The sequence below is a fragment of the Temnothorax americanus genome, unplaced genomic scaffold (assembly GCF_048541705.1).
Source record: "Temnothorax americanus isolate GAGA-0224 unplaced genomic scaffold, ASM4854170v1 Scaffold19, whole genome shotgun sequence".
Lineage (NCBI taxonomy): Eukaryota > Metazoa > Arthropoda > Insecta > Hymenoptera > Formicidae > Temnothorax > Temnothorax americanus.
The window spans coordinates 2,316,328-2,336,579 of NW_027509329.1; the positions used below are offsets into that span (position 1 = coordinate 2,316,328).

At 36.8% G+C, this 20,252-nt stretch overlaps 2 protein-coding genes and 1 long non-coding RNA gene across 5 annotated transcripts; 1 reads left to right on the forward strand and 2 right to left on the reverse strand.

The window, feature by feature from the left end:
* Positions 1-195: 195 nt before the first annotated feature.
* Positions 196-13,084, reverse strand: Ple (tyrosine hydroxylase ple). 2 transcript variants are annotated; one of them, XM_077404473.1, is made up of 7 exons: positions 12,628-13,079; positions 5,906-6,017; positions 5,459-5,584; positions 5,164-5,223; positions 3,473-4,292; positions 2,201-2,564; positions 196-1,909 (listed from the first exon to the last, which is right to left on the reverse strand). In XM_077404473.1, the coding sequence occupies exons 1-7, from the start codon at positions 12,691-12,693 to the stop codon at positions 1,742-1,744; spliced, it is 1,716 nt and encodes a 571-aa protein (XP_077260599.1). In that variant the 5' UTR covers positions 12,694-13,079; the 3' UTR covers positions 196-1,741. The 2 variants fall into 2 exon arrangements, with proteins under 2 accessions (XP_077260599.1, XP_077260601.1); XM_077404475.1 differs by lacking the exons at positions 5,164-5,223; positions 5,459-5,584 and having other exon boundaries at positions 12,628-13,084.
* Positions 13,085-14,591: 1,507 nt separating this feature from the next.
* On the forward strand, positions 14,592-16,049 carry LOC143896542 (uncharacterized). The gene is made up of 2 exons (XM_077404477.1): positions 14,592-14,965; positions 15,575-16,049. The coding sequence occupies exons 1-2, from the start codon at positions 14,876-14,878 to the stop codon at positions 15,812-15,814; spliced, it is 330 nt and encodes a 109-aa protein (XP_077260603.1). The 5' UTR covers positions 14,592-14,875; the 3' UTR covers positions 15,815-16,049.
* Positions 16,050-16,164: 115 nt separating this feature from the next.
* On the reverse strand, positions 16,165-18,581 carry LOC143896543 (uncharacterized). Of its 2 annotated transcripts, none has more exons than XR_013256687.1 (3): positions 17,916-18,581; positions 17,248-17,336; positions 16,165-16,484 (listed from the first exon to the last, which is right to left on the reverse strand). It is a non-coding gene; the product is annotated as an uncharacterized LOC143896543 (long non-coding RNA). The 2 variants fall into 2 exon arrangements; XR_013256688.1 differs by having other exon boundaries at positions 16,165-16,932.
* Positions 18,582-20,252: the final 1,671 nt, after the last annotated feature.

Genomic DNA, 20,252 nt, shown 5'->3' on the forward strand with positions numbered 1-20,252 from the left:
AAGAGGCAATTTCACTTCGTTTCAAGCATTTCCAATTATGTCCACGCTTACGCCTTAATTATCGCTTGATGATCGTAACGGCTAATATGGCGATAAGGCAATTATCGCCAATAGTTATATCACGCACATTTTTATACGGGATTTTCACTTCATAATTATACAGAGACGTGTCGCATAAAAAGATAATAACACGTGTAAGATTCATATCTTAATTTTTTATTATGCTCTGAGTACTTTACAATATAATACAAAGGAAACATGTCATATGTATTGACCGTCTTCACTACAATCTAACGAGGGTGGGTTACACGCACGTACGCGTACGAGAAAAATATTTCATACGGGTCGGTGCGATTGGAATAGCATAGCGTGCGCAAGCGGGGACTCGCACTACTTGCTAATAAGTATCTCTCTAAAGCAATAACGTTTGCTTCGTGACTTCCGAAACTGTTTGGGGACTGTAGTCTCCAAACAGTTCGATCGGGCAAGAAGCGATACAGCACCTATAGATGCGGACTATCTAAGTAAGAACACAACTCTTAAAGATATTCTTTACGAAATACTGTTTAATTCGATGCAGGTAGATTCTAAATTAAGTGCGACAAACCGATAAGAATATTCGCTGAACGCCCACTTCTTATCGGCTAGTCCGGGAGAAAACTGTCCAACGACTCCACACAGCAGCCGCCGTATGACAATTAATCCGCGAAAGAAGAGAATACTGTACGCTCACATTTGAACAACAAATTCTATCGCAATGAGGAATCAATCCCGCGAGTTCTATAAGTTCTACAAGACTACGATAACTCTCTTAGCGACAACCATCTCGCGTCATAACTTGTGCTAAATGTAAACTGCACTATTGAAATATCGGGGCAGATGCCAGTGTTTGCTGGATTAAACAAATTAATTTATAATAACGTAATAATACACTATTATATAATAGAATAGAACGAAATAATAATTATTATTAATCAATAAAATAATAATAATGTGAGAATCTCTCTCATACGCGTGTACGCGCAGCTATTGGTAAAAAAGCTAATGCTATTTATTCGAAGATAACTTTGTGATATGTATTTCCGCTCATTTGGCAAAAATACTCTCGAGGGCAAGAAATTGCACTGTCACGAATTACTTAATCCACAACATGATTCATTATTCAAGTCAATTAAGTTGTATGATTGTCTTGACGGAATATCTATAACCCAATAGATACGCAATATATAGGCTGACGTTTGCGTGCATCAAAGATTCACTCTTTACATGGCATAATTAGCGCGCGTACACGCGTATAACAACGCAAATGAACGATTTTATACACGAAATGAGGGACGAGTAACGCGATAAAAATGATAACGGTGAAATGACGTGCTCCACCGAACCTGGAAGCTGAAGCCTCGATGGAATTAATAATGTTTTTCTTATTTAAAACAAATAAATCTTTCGCAATCAAAACAAATAAAATCTTATAACTTTCTTAAAATTACTCGATCGAACACACACTAATACGCCTTCGAAATGTATCATTAAAAGACTCATTAAGCTCTGTTACAATTACTAGGAAAAACGTTTTTTTATAGTATAATTATTATTAGCTGTTATTTGAGAGATTGTCGAAAATTATTGTCATCAAAGAGTTCAAGGATTAATTGGCTAAATACATGAACGATTTCGAGGTTCGATGGTTTGCAAAAGGAATTAACCGATTCGGTAAACGAAGACGCGGTAGTTCTCATTCTTACGCGAAGTGTCTCGCTTTCATTTTGTTGACGGCATTCGTAAGGTGGGTCATCTCGGTATTGAGTTGGGACATCAGGCCCTCCAGTCTATCAACACTGTCGAGGACTTCGACGCGTTGGGTATGCGGATTGAACCTGACCTCGAATGGCCGGCTCATAGTGGCCACCTGTAAGAGAAACCAAGATTCGTATGACTAAGCTCACCTACCAAAGTGAGAAGTAACAGATAACGGAAGTGAACGGGCTACTAGTCTTTATTTGCAATAAATACAAATTAAAAATATTGGAGTAATCAAGAATATACAAAAATAACTATTCTACTTTGATTCTCTATTATTTTCGAGTTTATCAATAAGTATATAGCGAAAATTAAATTTACTGAATTTTCCTTGGCAAATTCCAGAAAAAAAATCCAATTCCATTCACAGATAAATGCTGGATAACTTTGTCGTACTTACCCAACGACGGAATTTCTCCTTGGCATCCTCGAAACTCTCGGCCACGTAATATATCGGCTGGTATTCTTGATCTTGATACTTCTGGAGAGCGGTAATTGATGGATCGAAAGCTCGATGTTCGCATTTATCGCTCAATGCGTGCAAGAGCTCGCCGTAGGCTGACAGCAAGCCAGCACCGTAAGCTTTAACTTCGGGACCTTCCTTACAGAGACCGAATTCAATCGTGAACCAATAGATAGTTGATAGCTTCTCGATTTCTTCATCCGAAGCACCGAGAGATGCCAGTCCAATTTCTTGCGAAAATTGAGCGAAACCGGGATCGGCCAGAAGCGGCATATGGCCCAAGAGCTCATGAATGCAGTCTCTGCAAATAGAACAGAATAAATTTAAAGAATGATGCCACGTGCTCGTCTTACGCGTCTTCAAATTTGTCCGTTCTATTTCTCCGTTTCGTGCTTAAATTTATCACTTTTAGTTAATTTTAGAGATTCTGAATCAAATTATTGCAATCTGCAATATTTAAGTGCGTAATTTTACATCAGTAGGATTTTAACTGCATTAAATAAATTGAACATTCTAAAATTAATTAAGATACGTCATCACGATAAATGGCGCGTACTCAAAAAGCCATTCGGTTCTTACAATCTGCAAAGGCCTGCAAAAGCTACAGTTCTTGGAAATCATAACTGTGACGTGGATCGCTACACGGAGAAACGAGTTCGTAACTGTGGAACTGAGTTATCAACGCCATCGTGTCATTAAAAGCCAATTAGAGTTCCATTACGAGCTTAGAGAGGCGCGGTAATTCTATTATCATCGTTCTCTGTGTACCGCGGGTGCAGGTTCCCGTCATAACGCAATATCGATTGCCGTGCAGTTTGACACGAAGGGGCAGCCGTGATGCGGAGCCAGTGCGACCTTTACAATGCCCGATTTTTATGTAAAGATGCGTCGCAGCTTTTTACCTTCGATGCGATATTTTATCGAGTCTCATTACGTCCTAGTGTGTCATGTACAGCGTGTTCTTTTCATCTGTATGCTTTACAGCTCGCACCGAATCATAAAACTTTCCGAACAAGATGATTTGTAAACGATATGTGTAATATATTTGAATTTAATCTTTATCCGTCCTTTTTTAGGATAATTCTCGGATAACGTTATCTCATATATAGAGAATATTTGAAAGAAAGTTTCGGATAATTAATTTTTTGTCTCGATAGATTCGAATGAACTGACGAAAGTAAAAAAAAAAAAATAACAAAAAGCACTTACGGCTCGGGAGTGTGATACGGGCTGTTGATGTGGCGGACGTATTGAGTGCTCTGGAATACTCGGAAGGCAAGACTGGACAAGAAGTCCCGCGCCGTCAAGAGACCGGCGGCCGGTCGAAGAGTGAATCCCGTGCTCTTCTTCAAGAAATCGCTGACTTCCTGCAACTGCGGTATACGGTGGGACTCGAAAATTCTCTCCTCTTGCAGTACCTTGAAAACTCTCTGGTATTCCACACACGCGTGTTTCGGCACCAGGTCCAGGACGGTGTTGAAGACGCACGACCAAGTCTCGTTCTCGGTCTCGGTGTAAGGAATGCAGGGTATCGGGTCGCCGTACTTGTAGGCGAAAGCGATTTCGGCGATGACCTTGCGACGAGCGCGGTACTCTTTATCAGCGAAGCCCGGGTGATTCATGTCGAGATCCGGCTCGTACTTAGTCATCAGGTGGTTGCAATTGTCGAGGTCGGCGGCGTGACGCGGGAACCAGGGATCTTTGATGCTGACGGAATTGTCGGCGAGCAGGGTCACGCCGTCCAAGGCCGAGCTCTGTCGTAGATTTCTAATCAGTTGCAACAGATTCTGTCTGTTCATGTTGATCTTAACCAAGACCTCAAATTGCAAACCCTCCTTCTTGGAGGACCGCGACTCGACATGGGTGATCGCGCCCTTGAAATTTTCGATCGTTTTCAGGATCCTGCCCAGAGAACCGATGCCCTCTCGCAATCTTAATACCAGCGCCGCTTTCTGCACGCCTTGCTCGCTATCCGTAGATTCGGCTATACTTTTCGCGAGCACTACTTCCTCCTCGGTTAGTCCAGCATCTGCGGAAAATCGAACATCGTCTAGCTTTGTTTGACAATGACATTCAACATTTTTCGAAATGAACTTGAATTATTCGTCAAATAACCGTTGCCAAGATTTCTCTTAAAAAGATTTTCGTCGCTAGGTGACATCGTTCTATGCAAAGATTCGACATTTTAGAAAATATGGGCGTCTTAATGATATATATATATATATATATATATATATAGTTAAAATGAGAAAAGCGTGATCTATGAAACTTTCCCGGGAACGATTCTTTTTGGGCACAACTTCTCGCGAGTACCCTAAGTGACTTCCGCGGACGGTAATAATCGGGCAATTCAAAGTCCATTTTCGCATAGCGCCTTATGACGTCACGTCGGAAACGGCACCGTCTACTTGGCCGCGGGGGCGACGGAAAAGTGGCAAAGTAGCCGTCATTGTCGTGGGCGCGGACGTGCCGGCGAGATGGAAGGTAACGCGAAAAGGAATAACCGTGTTACACATTTAGTGCTCTGCCACGCAGGGCCGCTTGTGAAATCTCGAGAAAGGCTCCGCGCTCCGGTAATACGATTCTAAATGCACAAAGCGGCCGCGGAGGCCGAAGGCGCGGGTTGGAAAAAGACGGAAATAGCTCGCAGACGTAATTCACCCCAAGTGTCGACCGAGCACTCGCCCTTTGGTCGACTGTCGACAATGGCGATCGTTTCACCCTCCATTTACCGTCGCCTTCTTCTGTCCTTCTACCGTGCAACACGCGCGCGGTACCTTCGTCGCACGCAATCACCCACTTCCTGTTTCACTTCTAATATTGCGCAACGATGACATTTCGCGACACGCGCCGGACTGGACGCAATTACGATCGGGGTTCATAGAAGACGTAATACTCACCATCGTCGTCATCGTCATCCGGTTTTCCATCGCTGTCCGATGAAGCCTCCGCTTTCGCTTCTGAAAGTTATAAGTTTCATGCTCATGCTATATGCAACATTTATGCATTCTTGAATACTTGGCGGCAGATGCATTTAGCGTCTATCAATTTTATATTACAGTAAATATTATGCGTTGTTGCATTAAATAATAAAGTCGTATTAATAATGACAATCAACGCGATTGTGTTCTGTAAAAATGCATGTCACGCCCCAATTATCCAAAAATTGTTATACATTTTGCAACATCTATGTACCTTCTTTCTTTGCTGCGCAAACTAATGACTCGATCTGTTCGTCGTCACTTGATGAAACATCGATGTAATACTCTCCCTGTCCCTGTTGTTCCTGAGCACAAGTAATTGTCTGATCCACGTTCGTATCTATCCGATAACAAAGAAACGAGTCATGCAACATTAACGTCTACATGCCGCATATATTGTCTCGCTATGTTCTTGTATGACTTACGTTGGCAAAAAGATACGTTTTGAAAAGTCTTTTTAATAGTAAACATGTATACATTTCTCTAATACAACCATATTCACACAAATATAATATTTTAGACAGCAAATCATGCATATATTTAATACAAAAATATTTTGTTTCCATATATCAAACATATATATTGACGCGGTAATAAATAATATTATATAGTATAATATTAAAAAGAATTAATCATGCCAAATAACATTCACAAGACTCACCATTCGCTCGCTGTCGAGCTTCCTCGAGTACGCTTTGCTTTGTCTGTTTGACGACCAGCGTCTCAAAACGGGCATCGTCTACGAGAGAACGTCGTCGCGCTGGGTACCCGTTCTGAAAATATAAATGCAAAGTGCGATTTATATGTATGCATATATAAAATTATGATAAATTAAATTCATAAAAATATTGAAAATATCTATATGAATTCTGTACGATTAAATCCCAGAGAGCCAATGTACCGTTCTGTGGCATTCACGTATTTTATTGCTGACGCACAATCAATTATAGATATAATTTAGAACTTTAAAGGGCGGATGTCCTTTCGTCTTGACTATAGCCATCAGGTTCTGATATCCGCGGCGTGGTCTGTCCGTGGCTACCTTTGACGTGAGACGAAACGGAAATCTGACCCGTCAGTACGACCGAGCGTCGCTTAAATCGGATAACGAACAAAAGGGACGGAAATGAATTTTCGCGACTACCATCCTGCTGTCGTTGAAATATCGGAAATGAATTAATTCCGATGGAGGAATGGAAAGGAGCTTGACTATTACCGTTCAGTTCTTAGAAGATGTAAAATTTCATTTTATATTATCACTCCCCTATAATTAATATAATACCACTTATAGCTTATTGTGCCATTTAATAAAAAAATTTTTGCCTGAGATACTTGTGTTTCTTTAGCTACATGAATTTTTTATATGGAAAAGATATCTAGGATTTTATTCGCGAGTGAAGAAATAATACTGAGAGACAAAGATTAAAATAGACGTTCCCATTTGACGAAAACAGACAAGAACATGCGCCACCGATCATTCAAATTCCTGGCTGTCGCCGCGTACGTATAGACACACCACGTTGGAGACCCAGTTGCGTTTTCCAGCAAAGTCGGTTGGCATAGTTTAGAGAAAGCGTTTAGCAATCCCTTAACAACGCGCATCGTTAAGTGGGCCAAGTACTTTACCGATGGAACGGATGGACTATGTCGAGGAATTGCGACACGCAACGCGATAACGAATCGTAGAAACGGCAAATGCGTGACAAATCTCATCTAAATGCATCGATAAAATCATGAATTAATTAATTGCCATATCGTAAAGCCGCCCGGAGTTGTCGGCTGTCTGTGCGAATTGCGATTGTCGTGCGCGAAAGTGACGAATATATGTAAATATTTGTCGATTAGACAGCTGATGTGCGAGACGGTGACTGGCCGTTCGAGGGAAAAAGAATGAAAACTCGGCGCGGCGATAACTCGGCAAATAAACGATGCGAATGTCTAATTGAGCAAACGGCAGGTGCCGTAGGAATGTTGTTTCCGACCTTGTGGAATCGCACGAACGTACGGCCGAAGATGCAAAAGAAACGACCTCGAGTCAGCAAGTCGAGTAATTACCCACTGCACAGCGGAGGAGTCGCGTCTGTAGATGAACAGGATCTCTCTCTCTCTCTCTCTCTCTCTCTCTCTCTCTCTCTCTCTCTCTCTCTCTCTTCCCCCCCTCTCTCTCCTCTCATGCGATCGTGTCAATTTTATTCCGGATACTTATCGCAATTATCTTTAAATATCTAATTAGCCTTTCTAATATTTTTGAAAGACTACATAATATGATATAATATGTGGCATCTTAATTAATTAATTTAAAAATTACGTTTTATTTTACTGCAATGTAAGAGGTACTTAAATAATTAGTGCAAATAATAGGTTAAATCGGGATGCTAACTCCGAATTGGCTCGATACAAATATATTCATGTGCATCGTGTAAATTTTGTCATCGTTTCTATCGAAAGTTTCGACTTATCCTATTTGTCTACTATATGAATAAGCGTTTCTAATGTATTTCTAGCCAAGCGAATGTCAAGCGATTACGATGCTAATGCGGCGTAATGACTTATGGATATAATATAACCAAGGTTGATCATTAAAATTGCGCTCGCATAACTTAGTTCGCTACGACCGTTACTGCCCAATTATTCGAGCAGATTTTGCTATCGCGATTGATTTTTATCTATATCCGGCAATCATAAAAATCATACTTATAGTTCGTTAATTACAATCCTGTTTTACATATTAAGTAACAGCAAGCTGCGAGAAATCACCGTTGAATCGGGCATACATTATCTACCACGCGGTATGTAACATTCGATCTATTCAAACAATAATTTGTTCAGTTCCAAAAAATTTCCTTTAGTAGAATATTTGTTTTTTTAAATTATCAAAAATTTTTCATATTTTTAGAAGTCTGCTTAATTTAAAAAAAACGTATTATAGAAAAAGAAAACAATAATAGACAATAATAATCGGCTAGTTCCTCGAACGTAGTATACAAAAGGGCAATTAAAAGCGATTGGAAAAACGCATATCTCGGTAAAGCCCTACCCGGGCATTTATCTATGCGTATACCAATTCGAACGAGAAGCTCGTAAAACCACAATTATACAGTTGAATGCACGATCGAGATAGTAAGCCATATATGCACACATCGAAATCCCGCGTTAACATGATCCTTCTCATCCCGGTGGAGAGAGACAGGTCGCTGTGGTCCGGGCGAAATAGCCGGCGTTTAAGCAAAACGGTTAGCATAGCAAATGTTATACGCGTATATATGTATATAGATGAATATGCATGCAGCACGCGCACGCGAGTTGCACGTGCGACGCGGATTGCAGCGCGCGTGCAGCGGGCTTCCGAAGGCGAATAACGGGTGCAGCGTTCAGGGCCTCTTTCGCGCGCATGTCTCTCTCTTTTTCTCTTTCTCAGCCGCTCTATGCAACTCTATATTACTTCACTCTCATATTTATAAAATATTCATAATTATCATGCGCAAGGCCGGAGATTGATTTTGCAACGGGGACGATATAATCCCGCTCAATACGATCGATCGGCAATAGCGGCCGAGATATGCCGAGAGGATGCTATCAGATCACGTTATTGTATAGAATCACAAACAAACCCGCGGTGTAATTCTGTCACGAATTCGCCGATCGCTCTAATGTTATTCTAAAGCGGAGTTTAAGCAAGTGACCGCGTGGACGGATGCTTCTAGGGCAAGGTGATTGGCTTGAGGAAAACAACCCATAATCGCTCACGATCATCTCAGTCGCTATCGGAATCCAGGTTCGAATAAAAATTTTCGCAAAAAAAGAAAAAGAAAACTGATACGACCGGTTTTATCACGGTTGAAAAGATAACAAAAAATTTTGGACATATACAAATTAATTTATTAATTTCAATTAGATAACGAAGCTGTTTAACTAGCTTTATTTAGCTTAAATTATTTAAATTGGTTGCATACCCGGAATAACAGAAACGCGAAATAGTATCCGCATTGGCGACGCGATCGCGGTAGGAAATTTACTCAAGGTCGGTTTACTTTTCACCCCGCTGCTCGCGCGATAACTATCGATTGTGCATAACCGATTCTAGATTTGATCTGGTTCGGCATCCAATAGATCCGGCGCGTGTGCGCACGCACAAGTTCCGTTCGAATGACTCAGACTCGTCATGATCGTCAAATAAATAAAAATCGTAGTTATTACACGCGTAATTCAAAGCGAACAAGTGCAATTATATTCGTATAAAATCGAGAATATTAAAGTGTGCGCGTTATACAGCTACATTTGCTTCTGAGATTTTTCATTTCAAACACAACAGAAAAACACTACTCGCCGGAATTGAAATCGCCAGATACTTTCCGGCGGGTACTCTCCGGCAGATGCTAGATGAAAGAATATAATTGAAAGATTTAGAGGACCGGTTGTTGCAATCTGTTGGTAAGCTAACTATATAATAGTTAAATCATATGTCTTTGTCTAATTTAAAGGAAAAATAAAAACATACATATATGATTTAACTGTTAGTTAGTTTACCAACAGGTTGAAACAACCGGCCCTTAAAAAATATGTATATTTTTGAAAATTTATAATATTAATTACATGTATTTACATATAGAATTATCCTCTTGATTTTCCATTTAATGCAGTTTTTTTTTTAAACTTCACTAATTTATAGTGAGTTGTGTCTACCTACGCATATTAGCGGTCCATAGTATTCTATGGACCGCTAATATGCGCGGAGAAAGCGTAAGATTGACCAAGTCGTCACACCGAAGTGACGTGTTCTCGTATTTATATAGACAGATGCAAATAACAAATCATACAATGCTTAGAGGAAGTCCGGGTGTCGTCTTGAAAAGAAAGCACAGAGACCAAATCCGAGACACGTTTAGGTATTAATCTTAAAAAATATTGTGTTAGGGAATATTAATTTTTTTACTCGTCGGTAACGGTATACCTAACGCGCGCAACATCGCAATTATGCACATGAATGAGGACTGCAATATTCTGGGAAAGAGTCCGCGAGTCTGCGATTTATTAGCATTCGAATCCGCAAACGGCGATGTGTAAGCTGTTCGCGCTAGTAGCATTTTTGCAATAAATCGCGATCATTCGGAAAAGTCACAGTAGGAGTCGAAAAGATCGAGGTGGCAATTATACGATGTATGTTTAGCGCGGTTGTTAAACAGATAAGTACGATATCACGTGAAAAATGAGACATAGACCTTGCTTGTTGTTCTTACGCCGTTGAGAAATTTCGTATCGTCGTTACAGGAAAATTGCGTACTTTACGAAGAAAAAAAAGCGAATAATCTCGTAAATGCGGCGATTATAAGTTGTCACTTATTGGACGCGAATAGAAACGGAATTGGCCTTGCTATCGTAATCCATAGTGAATTATACACGTGACGGAAAAACGAAAGAAAAACGTGACAGCCTCGAAAAAGTATCGATTAAAATCCATTAATGTGCGATAAAGATCCTAGAGAAAAAATATAGTTACGTGAGGAAAGATGAGTTCTTGCGAGTTGTAATTTGCAAAATAGACGTATATGTGTACGGTACGTATTAAAAAATACTGTTACACGTCGATTCCAGTTAATATTACGTACTCGAGAATGACTACGCAGAGACAATCGATATAATTGCAAGTCTCACGTAAAACCGTTTACAATTATTTATTTCTGTTATTACACTAATCGTCGTGCAAAATGCATCAAGTTTTATGCATCAAGTAGAAGTGCAAACATTCGCGAGAGAAAGGGGGTGAGGCGAAAATAATTTTAACGATTTGCGTAACGTCTGGCGAGAAGAAAGGACGCTATTTATCTTTCGATGAGTTTCAGATAGATTGAAAAGTAAATTCGAGGCGAGTTAAAAGAATTGCCGGTTTCTCCCAACCGCCGCCGCATCTTCCTGTAATCGAAAACAGCTGACTTGTGACCGGCTACTTCCTCGTGTAATCTTGTTGGGACTCACGCTTCTTCAGCAGATTGAATTTTTCGCGCCTGCCAAGTGCCATATAGACCTTGCATCAGCTGTTTTTTGCGCGAACCGATTCTTGCTTATGCAAATTTATGCACAAAGCGAACGGGACATTGAACGGATTATTTCTTCGTATATCTTTCTTATCATGTTTTATGATTTTAACCGGAGCAAGAAAAAAAATGCATTATTGAAATGCCAAATTCGCGACGGAATAACATTGAGACTCTAATCTTCCTTTATCTATCATTTTATGTAATTCAATTGAAATGTTTGCTTACTGTTTATGTGCTTTATACAAATATTGTGTATATATATATATATATATATATATATTTAATTATATGTCTACTATTTCGAAAAGTGACCAGAATCAGAAGTGACCGAATAATTTGAAAACGTCAACACTTTGCCCCACAGACCGGTTTTGTAGAATACTGGATTGGGAAGATATTCTATGATTAAGCCCACATACAAAAATGTGACCTCGACAATTAAATATTTATCAATATTGCGACAAGGTCAATAACATTGCGTAAACAGGATAATAACGCAGCGCATTTACTTTCTCTGCGCGAAGACTCTTCTCCGTTTCGCCGGGCCTACGTGAGAATTTCACTTGCGTTGGTCTCCGGTTATTAAGATTGAGAAAGAGCGGAACCGACACACATGCACCTTTAAGCGATTTTCTGACGCAATTTTTTCACCCATTTCGAAATGTACCGTTAGTCAGAAAAATCTCGAGAATCTAACTACAAAAGCAAACACTCGCTATGTACAGAAATCGTATAATTAAGCCAGAGCGCGTGGCGTATAGCAGTCGTGAGACACTCGTGTCTCTGTAATGAATACAAAGTGCATGCAATTTTATATAATTCAATAAATAATATACTATCGCATATACAACAAGATCAAGTTTTGCAACTGCGTTTGTGGAAATATAAGAATTCTCGTGTTAAGAAACTAGAGTGACATTTTCAGCCGTCTTCAGAGACGTTCGTGCATGTAACGGTGATTTAAACGAACGGTTGAATTCGCGCGCTTACCAAGGTCTTTTTGATCGAACCTGTTGCTCTTAAACATGCACGCGAATAGAACAATAGAAGCATTTTGACAATAGCAAATATAACACTTTTTCACAAATAAAATGTAAATGACAAATTTATCAAACGCGATTTTTTGATAGAGAAAAACAAATATATAAACAAAAGTAAAGTAATATTTTATATCAAAATATTTTTTAAATAATATTTATTATATTTTCATTTACCTAAAAATTTATTTATGAATTGAAGCTTTCAACATTCTCTCTCATTCTCGTTTTTTGCAATGTTTTTAACAATTTTTGCATTATTTTTATCAAGAGTCTAGTTATTTATCAAATTATTTAAAAATAAGACTTACCTCAATACTGTAAGACTTCTTGATGGCAAACATTTCGCGGTTCTTCTGAGCGGCTGCGACTGCCATCGTATCTTCTTTATCACTCCTCTGTCTCTGATAACGATTAATTTATGCGGTTTTTTTTTCTCAATTCGACGGTCGATCGACTTAGGCGTCTTTCTATCGTCGGTTCTCGGCCTGATAGTGCTCACTGCAGCTGAAGGTGATGTGCGTGAGCTCTTCACTGCCGCTTGCGAGAAATTACACGAATGGACTCCCCGTTGCGCGCTTTCCGATTTTAATATCCCGATATGCTTCGGCTACGTCCTCTTCGGCCTCGATCCGTCCGATCTGCTACGGTTCGACTACGACAAACGACGACGACGGGACGTCGGCAACGACAACGAGCCTCTACTACTTAAGTCCGCTTTAGACGGAGCGTACGAGCGAATGCGTCTACGGGGCGGATTGCCGCCGCATATAAACGTTGCCTCCCTTCACCGCCTGCTAATGTCGGGGTCAGGGGTGCCCCCACCCTATCGTCGTTTCGGGTGGTCCACCAGCAGCAGCCGCGCCGCTACCACCACCGCCGTCGCCGTTACAGCCGTCGTTGCCGTCACAGCGCCGCCGGCGCTGCTACCATTGACAAAGTCCATCACGAGGGGATCCCTCGCCTAAGTTGTTGATATTTTCATATGTCGTATTGGATTCTCGTAGGACACGCATCTTTCATTAAACAACACGATAACGGAAATGTTTCGTTACATAGATGATAAGAAAGTTATACAAGATAGGTGCTGACATAGTTGTAAATTCATTGCCCCTCCCCTCATGCAGATCAATTAATCCTTTTTATGATAGATATCTAGTAGTATCTTAGTATATGATGTAATCAATAAGTATATGATTGAATCTGCTATATGATATACAGAGAACAATGCATTGTCTAAAAATCCCAACAAAGATATTGAATGTTTAATGTTAAAATTGATAACATTTTAAATTAATAACAATAATTAACAAAATAATTTCTAAAAAAGTTTGAGCAGTAATCCTTGATTCTTTGCTGTTAAAAAAATGGCATGTTTCCTGTAAAAGATATGCCTTTTAAAATCGATATTGAAAGAAATTGTGGCAGGACATGCAAATGAGACGAAAGATCAAGTTATCAATATCGTTTTCTGGATTCGGCGTATTTATAACTTGCGCTTAAAATAGGACCATTTATTTCGGCGAGTTGGTTTTCGATCATTTGCAAAGAGAGCATATTTAGAAATATAATGATATATAAATAATTGCGTATAATTATTATCACATAAATCATAAAAAATTATAATTGTACATATATATAATTAATATATTAGCAATATATCTATAATTTATTCATGTAAAAATTATTTCTAAGCTATCGCTTCGCAAATGCTACTATCGGAATATTGAATTTAAAAAACGCGCGACATAGATTGACAGGGAATTCTTTAGCAATGATAAAAGTAATAGTAAAAGAGAGCTCACGCATAATTATTGCGTTATTTCTTAATGAGCGCTATCGACATGTTATGATTTAATTTTGCAGATAAATCATGCATTCCTCAAAGCTATAATATCTGTTCTTGACGATCTACAGATATGTCTTAAGGAAAAAAAAGTATAAATCATAAATAAAATATTTGTATTAGCAAAAGAAGGTAAAAAGAAACAGAATTAATGAATATTGAACAAGTATTTTTCAAGCTATGTATAATATGTATGTCAGAAAATGTATGTATAACATCGCAGAAACATGAAGTCAATGCAAAGATTTCAAAATCAAAAGCAAAGATTATGTTTCTTAAATTTTGCACAGAGCAGGCAAGTTTTAGTTAAGTTTTAGTTCAGTATTAGATATATCACAAGCGCACAAAGATCAACTAGACAAATTAAACAACCAGTTTTTTACTTTTTGTTAAAAAAAAAAAAGATATTTATTCAAGGTAATTTACCAGTTGACGTCGCTTTTCCTCTATTAGGTTTGCGTAAACCATAGGAAAGGTTAAACCACGATCGGTTTTGCGTCTGCGTCGTCGGAACTAGCTTCTCGCAAATGTGACGTGAACACGATCACGCATACGCTCGATCCTCAGTATACCGATCCGCTCGATCGTCACTTCTGTGCGTCACGCATTCACGTGCGTATACGTACGTATATACGCACGTACGCACGCACGGGAGGCGAACGATCGAGGCGCGTGCAATCGAGTGATCGGAGAAAGATCTTATACAAGAGAAAATGCACGTGTTAGCTTTTTTACGGCTTTCTAAAGACACAACTGCAAACGGTCCGGCCTCTGTCGTGCATTCGTCGACAATGGTGCATTCGGTAGGTGTGTCAGTAATATTATAATGAATATTTAACAGGCGGCGGCGGCACGATCATATACATAATGACACGATGTATACATAAGCGTGTACGGAAATAGACAAATATTGAGATTGCATGTACGGCGCGTTGTGTAACGGAGGCTGGACGGAGATTTATTCGATTAATTCGATTATTCTTGATTAATGGTCTCGCGAGATCATTTAGATATGATAACATTCCTAGAAAAACTTATCGACTAAAAACGAAGATCAATGAGAGGGAAAACGTGTATATATTATTCAAATTAATGCTCAAAGAAACACGTGTCCAGATGTTTGACGCACGTAATGAGCCAAACATTAATTAATTCAAACGATCGATCGCTGTGAAAATTTGAGAATAATACACATTACGAGAATAATAATAAATTAATGCAAAAAAGATGACCGGACTATACGGGATTGCCTGACATTGGTAATCCATGTTAATATTTGGTATTTTTTTAATTGTCAACACTAATTTAAATATCGGGTTTTTCCAAAAATTACGGAATATTTGTTTGACCGGTGGGCAACCGTTTCGTGATAATTCATTAATTTACCGGCGTATTGATGACATTTTCCTCAGACGTCATTCAGGTGTGGCAGCAGCGCATCATATGATCGACGTCACGAGTCGCGTCGCTTGGACTTGGAGGCACGAATAGCCGCGAGGACTCCCGAGTGGCCGAGTTGTATTCTGTCGATCTCCTTAGCGGCCAATCCGGTTTCGAAGAATCCGAAGTGTGGATTCCCAGGCTGGGAGTTTCCAAGGGTAATCTTCACCAAGCAAAAGAACCGTTCGGTCGCAGCGTTGGTGAATCATTGAGAATATCGCGATAATGCAACCCGTGTGGACACGAGTAATTATTGCTTTCACTCTGCATCGTTAACGTTTTGTCTTTACGATAACGGGGGAAGTACATGTGGATTTTACGTTATCCACATAACTAAACAGTTGATGCTGTTTACGATTAGTTATATATAGATAAATGCATGGGTAAACATGTTTATTTCATTTTATGTATTAAATTCTTTTTAGAAACAGAAAAAAAATATTTAGATCTAATTGCAGTTTTTATTTTATAATATTTAAGAAAAAAAATTTATTAAGGAAAAACAAAAAAATATATGTATATGTATATATTTGATTTATATATTTTACTTATTTTTAAAAAAAGCACGGTCGACTACAATTTTAAAGTAATATCACAATATTGTAAATTTATTTTATAGGAAAGATACAAATGTATGTGAATTTCGCGGTTTCGTATAAACTCTAATTTAACGTTTTACTTAAGCTGGTTTATCCGCATTTATTCATCATGATTATGCAACTAGATATTTGCATATTGTCTATCGCTTCTATTGCGTATAAAAATATTTCAGTATTTATCCTCATCATGTTGAGACTAATCAATAGTCCACGCGTATATCTCTCTCATTTATTGATAGCATATATCGATTGCATAGTGACCCTTGGGAGTAAGGCGATTTATCTGTGAATATGTTTATCATTAAATAGCTAACTATATATTTGCATTTGCTCTTATAAAATAATTACATACTATTGAAATAGTAACAGAAAGGTCACAATAATTAGAATAATATTTAAAAACGGCATATAAAAATGAAACTCACAAAGTTATTGTAATCCGAAAGCTTGAACACTTTAATTATACGCATTTTGAACTTTGTCTTTGGAAAACTTTACTAAAACTTTCTCGGTTACAGAAATTTGATTAATAATAATCGATTTTGTGTTAAAAATGATTAAACTAGGTAACTCGATCGATGCAGATGAATCACTACTAGCCTTTGGCCGGCGAGTTAATATTATTATTGTTGCGCGGAGCAAACTTTAAGGACAAAAGAATCGATTGTCTCCAGAATTATGTTTCGTGAGATTTGCGACGGAGGCCACTCGACTATTTGCGATCCTAAAATCTAATACATATATTTTAACAATATTTTTATTTAATTTTATAATAATAATAGATATGTATTTACGGGGGAACAGTTTTCTTATTGCGCAAAACATATCAGATACGGAAATATACCAAAATGCAATGATATTTTAAATTATCGATTCGTGATCGGATATACACATACATACATATATGTATTTTATTTATATATATATATGGACTGTACGTATGTTCGCCACCGTTATACCAAATGAGACGCGATCTTACTTTCATGTATCAAGGCCGCTCCGTATGTTCAGAGACGGAGCGGCACTTGTTCTACGTCAAGACTTACGTGATTGAGATCCAGACTGTAATTAGACATTTCATAAGTTCTGAGCCGATAAACCGAGCGGATTAGTGCGAGGAAAGCGTCTAAAAAGGCTAAAAAATGACCCCAACCCACTTGCATTAATACACGAACAAATGTATCAATTGTCGAATTGATAGTTTTGTATCTTTCGAATTTGGTGAGAGAATTTGTAGTTAATAAATGCAAAAGCGAGTATTGTTTCACCACTTTTATACCGATATACAATTTACATGATTTATTAGACTTGATAACGCATTATGCAAAAGTTGTCATGTAACAATTTTAATATAAATTAATAGAATGTACACGTAATTTAACTTTCGTGTTTTTCACTAAATTGGTATATTGAAAACTGGATTCATTGATTTGAAATCATCTAATTAAAGCACTAATTCACATATTCGCGAGAAATATCGCATTTATATAGTAATCGAAGCATTTTACATGTATATCGAATTTTTTATGAAATCTCATAACAGAAGCATATTAATTACTAATTTTATATTATGCATTTTTGATTATTCTTATATTATATTTTTAGAACGCGCGACTAAAATACGCTAATGCACTGAATATTGTATGCGTTAAATAAAGGTGTGCTTGGTTTGCGCGAATAAAAACTTTTGTGCTCGAAATGTTTAATTAATTACTTTTATCCCTCCGTCGCCGGGTTGGGTCTGAGAGACCCACCAGTATGCTTTTGAAGAAATAACTTCGTAATCGGGAACGCTGGCGGCCTGAATATTTTGTAGCTGCTGTTTATATGTCGTGCTCGCACCATTTTATATATATATATATAAGTTCACAAAAATATAAAATAAATCATACTTTCGATAAAAATTTGATATTAAGATTATACCAGGATATACTTATTATTTTCAAACTTTCGGCGGTTTGTCAGACCCGACCAGGCGCACCGCGTTAAAAGATTCACCAAATGCACGGAAGTTTGGGATAAACTTAGGTTTTATAAACTCAGACCGGCGCAAGATTTCGACATCCAGTATGCAATAAACATGTGCGATCGCGTGAGTATAATGATATAAGTTTATCGCATAAACTTATCAAAAATATAATCGCTTAAGAGAGGTTTGTATTATATACGCAACACCAATATGTCATGCGTTAGCAAAGATATATGATTTATAAATTTACTATCGTACGACTTTTATAAATTCCCGCTGTGTAAAGCAGAATGCCAACTGATCTGTTCTTATCATCGATAAAACGCCGCGTGGAAATGTTAGGAATGGAGAAAATCTCGTTATTTGTCATTAAATTCTAAATTATTCGCTAAATGCCTATCGTTCCCGGGAAAAAATGTATATATACAATTATATTTAATTATATCATATTATATTTATATAACTCCATATCAAATTGTGCAACATTACATTACAATTTTTTTCTGAGTAAATAATTACGTATAATTATATCAAGATATGTATAATTCTATATCAAATTATACAATATTATATTAAAACTCTTTTTTGAATAAATATTTATATGTAATTATATATCAAAATATTTATAACTCTATATCAAATTATGTAAAGTTATATCAAAAGTTTTTTTCGAGTAAATAATTATATGTAATTATATCAAAATATTTATAACTCCATATCAAATTATGCAGTTATATTAAATTTTTTTTTCAAGTTGAGATACATCAAATTATATACAAACTTATATATAATTGTGCCAAATTAGATATAATTATATATATATAATATATTTATATTTTAATGTTTGATATTGAAATAATAAAAAATAAATTTGCGTAAAAATACAATTTTTCTAAAAAGAATAATTTTATTTTCATATGTATGTGTGCGTACACATATATTTTATTGTTCACATAATAGAATTTATTAAACTTGGTGTGTGTGTGTGTGTGTGTGTGTGTTACACAAATATAAAAAATATATAAAATATAAAATTATATATAATCATATATAAACTTTAAATTTGGATTATCCGATAGATGCATGGCATTTGATAGGATTCGTTTCTCGTATTTAAAATTTGACAAACAGTAGTATAAAAACGGTATCAAAAGACACGGCACTGTTTCAAGCAGTGCCAAGTTATAATATATGGAATAAATTATTTTACTTTTGATTCTACATATTTACCACAAAAGCAGACCCATTAAGGATTTGATCTAATTGTATCTAAAAATATATAATTATATGTAATCATTTATACATATATGAAGTATGCATAGTTTGATCTAATTACATATAATCATGCATATACAATTTTATCTATTTATACATAATTAGATCAGGTCAAAATCCATGTATAATTATATCTACAAAGTTATATATAATTAGATAAAATTGTATAAACATTTTTTCCCGGGTTCCTTAAGACAGAAGAAATCAAATGCTTCAATGCACATATTTTCTGGAAAAAAGAATTTTATATTTAATAACTTAAAAAGTAATTCTTCAATATTATATAACTCTTATAGTTACATTCTGAAAAGAGAAAAGACATTTTTTTACCTTAATTGGACTTTTAGAAATAAAGATTAAAATTTTATAAGAATTGGTTAATTTTAATTTTAATTAATTTAATTAATTCTTTATTTTTTTATAATTATGTAAAAGTATTGTTTTCTCTTTTTTATTGCTAAAAATTAAATTTTTTGCATCGTAGAATTTTTCCAGTTATTCGAGGAAAATTTCAGTATATCAATCTTCCTCTTTTATTTCACTTTTCTTCTCTCTCTCTCACAGAATATATTTAAGATTAAATGAAACGCTTAAAGAATTTTCCTTGTATCCGATGTGTTTTCGCACGCATATACGTGACGGAAAACATTCAGTTTCTTTAATAACACATTAAAATTAATACCCTAGTTTAGATTTCCTTAATATAAGGAAATCAAATACAAAAAACGTCATATTTCTAGATATTGAAATAATTCCTCTTCATTCATAAATATTACATGACCAATGAGAAATGTGATTCATTAACTT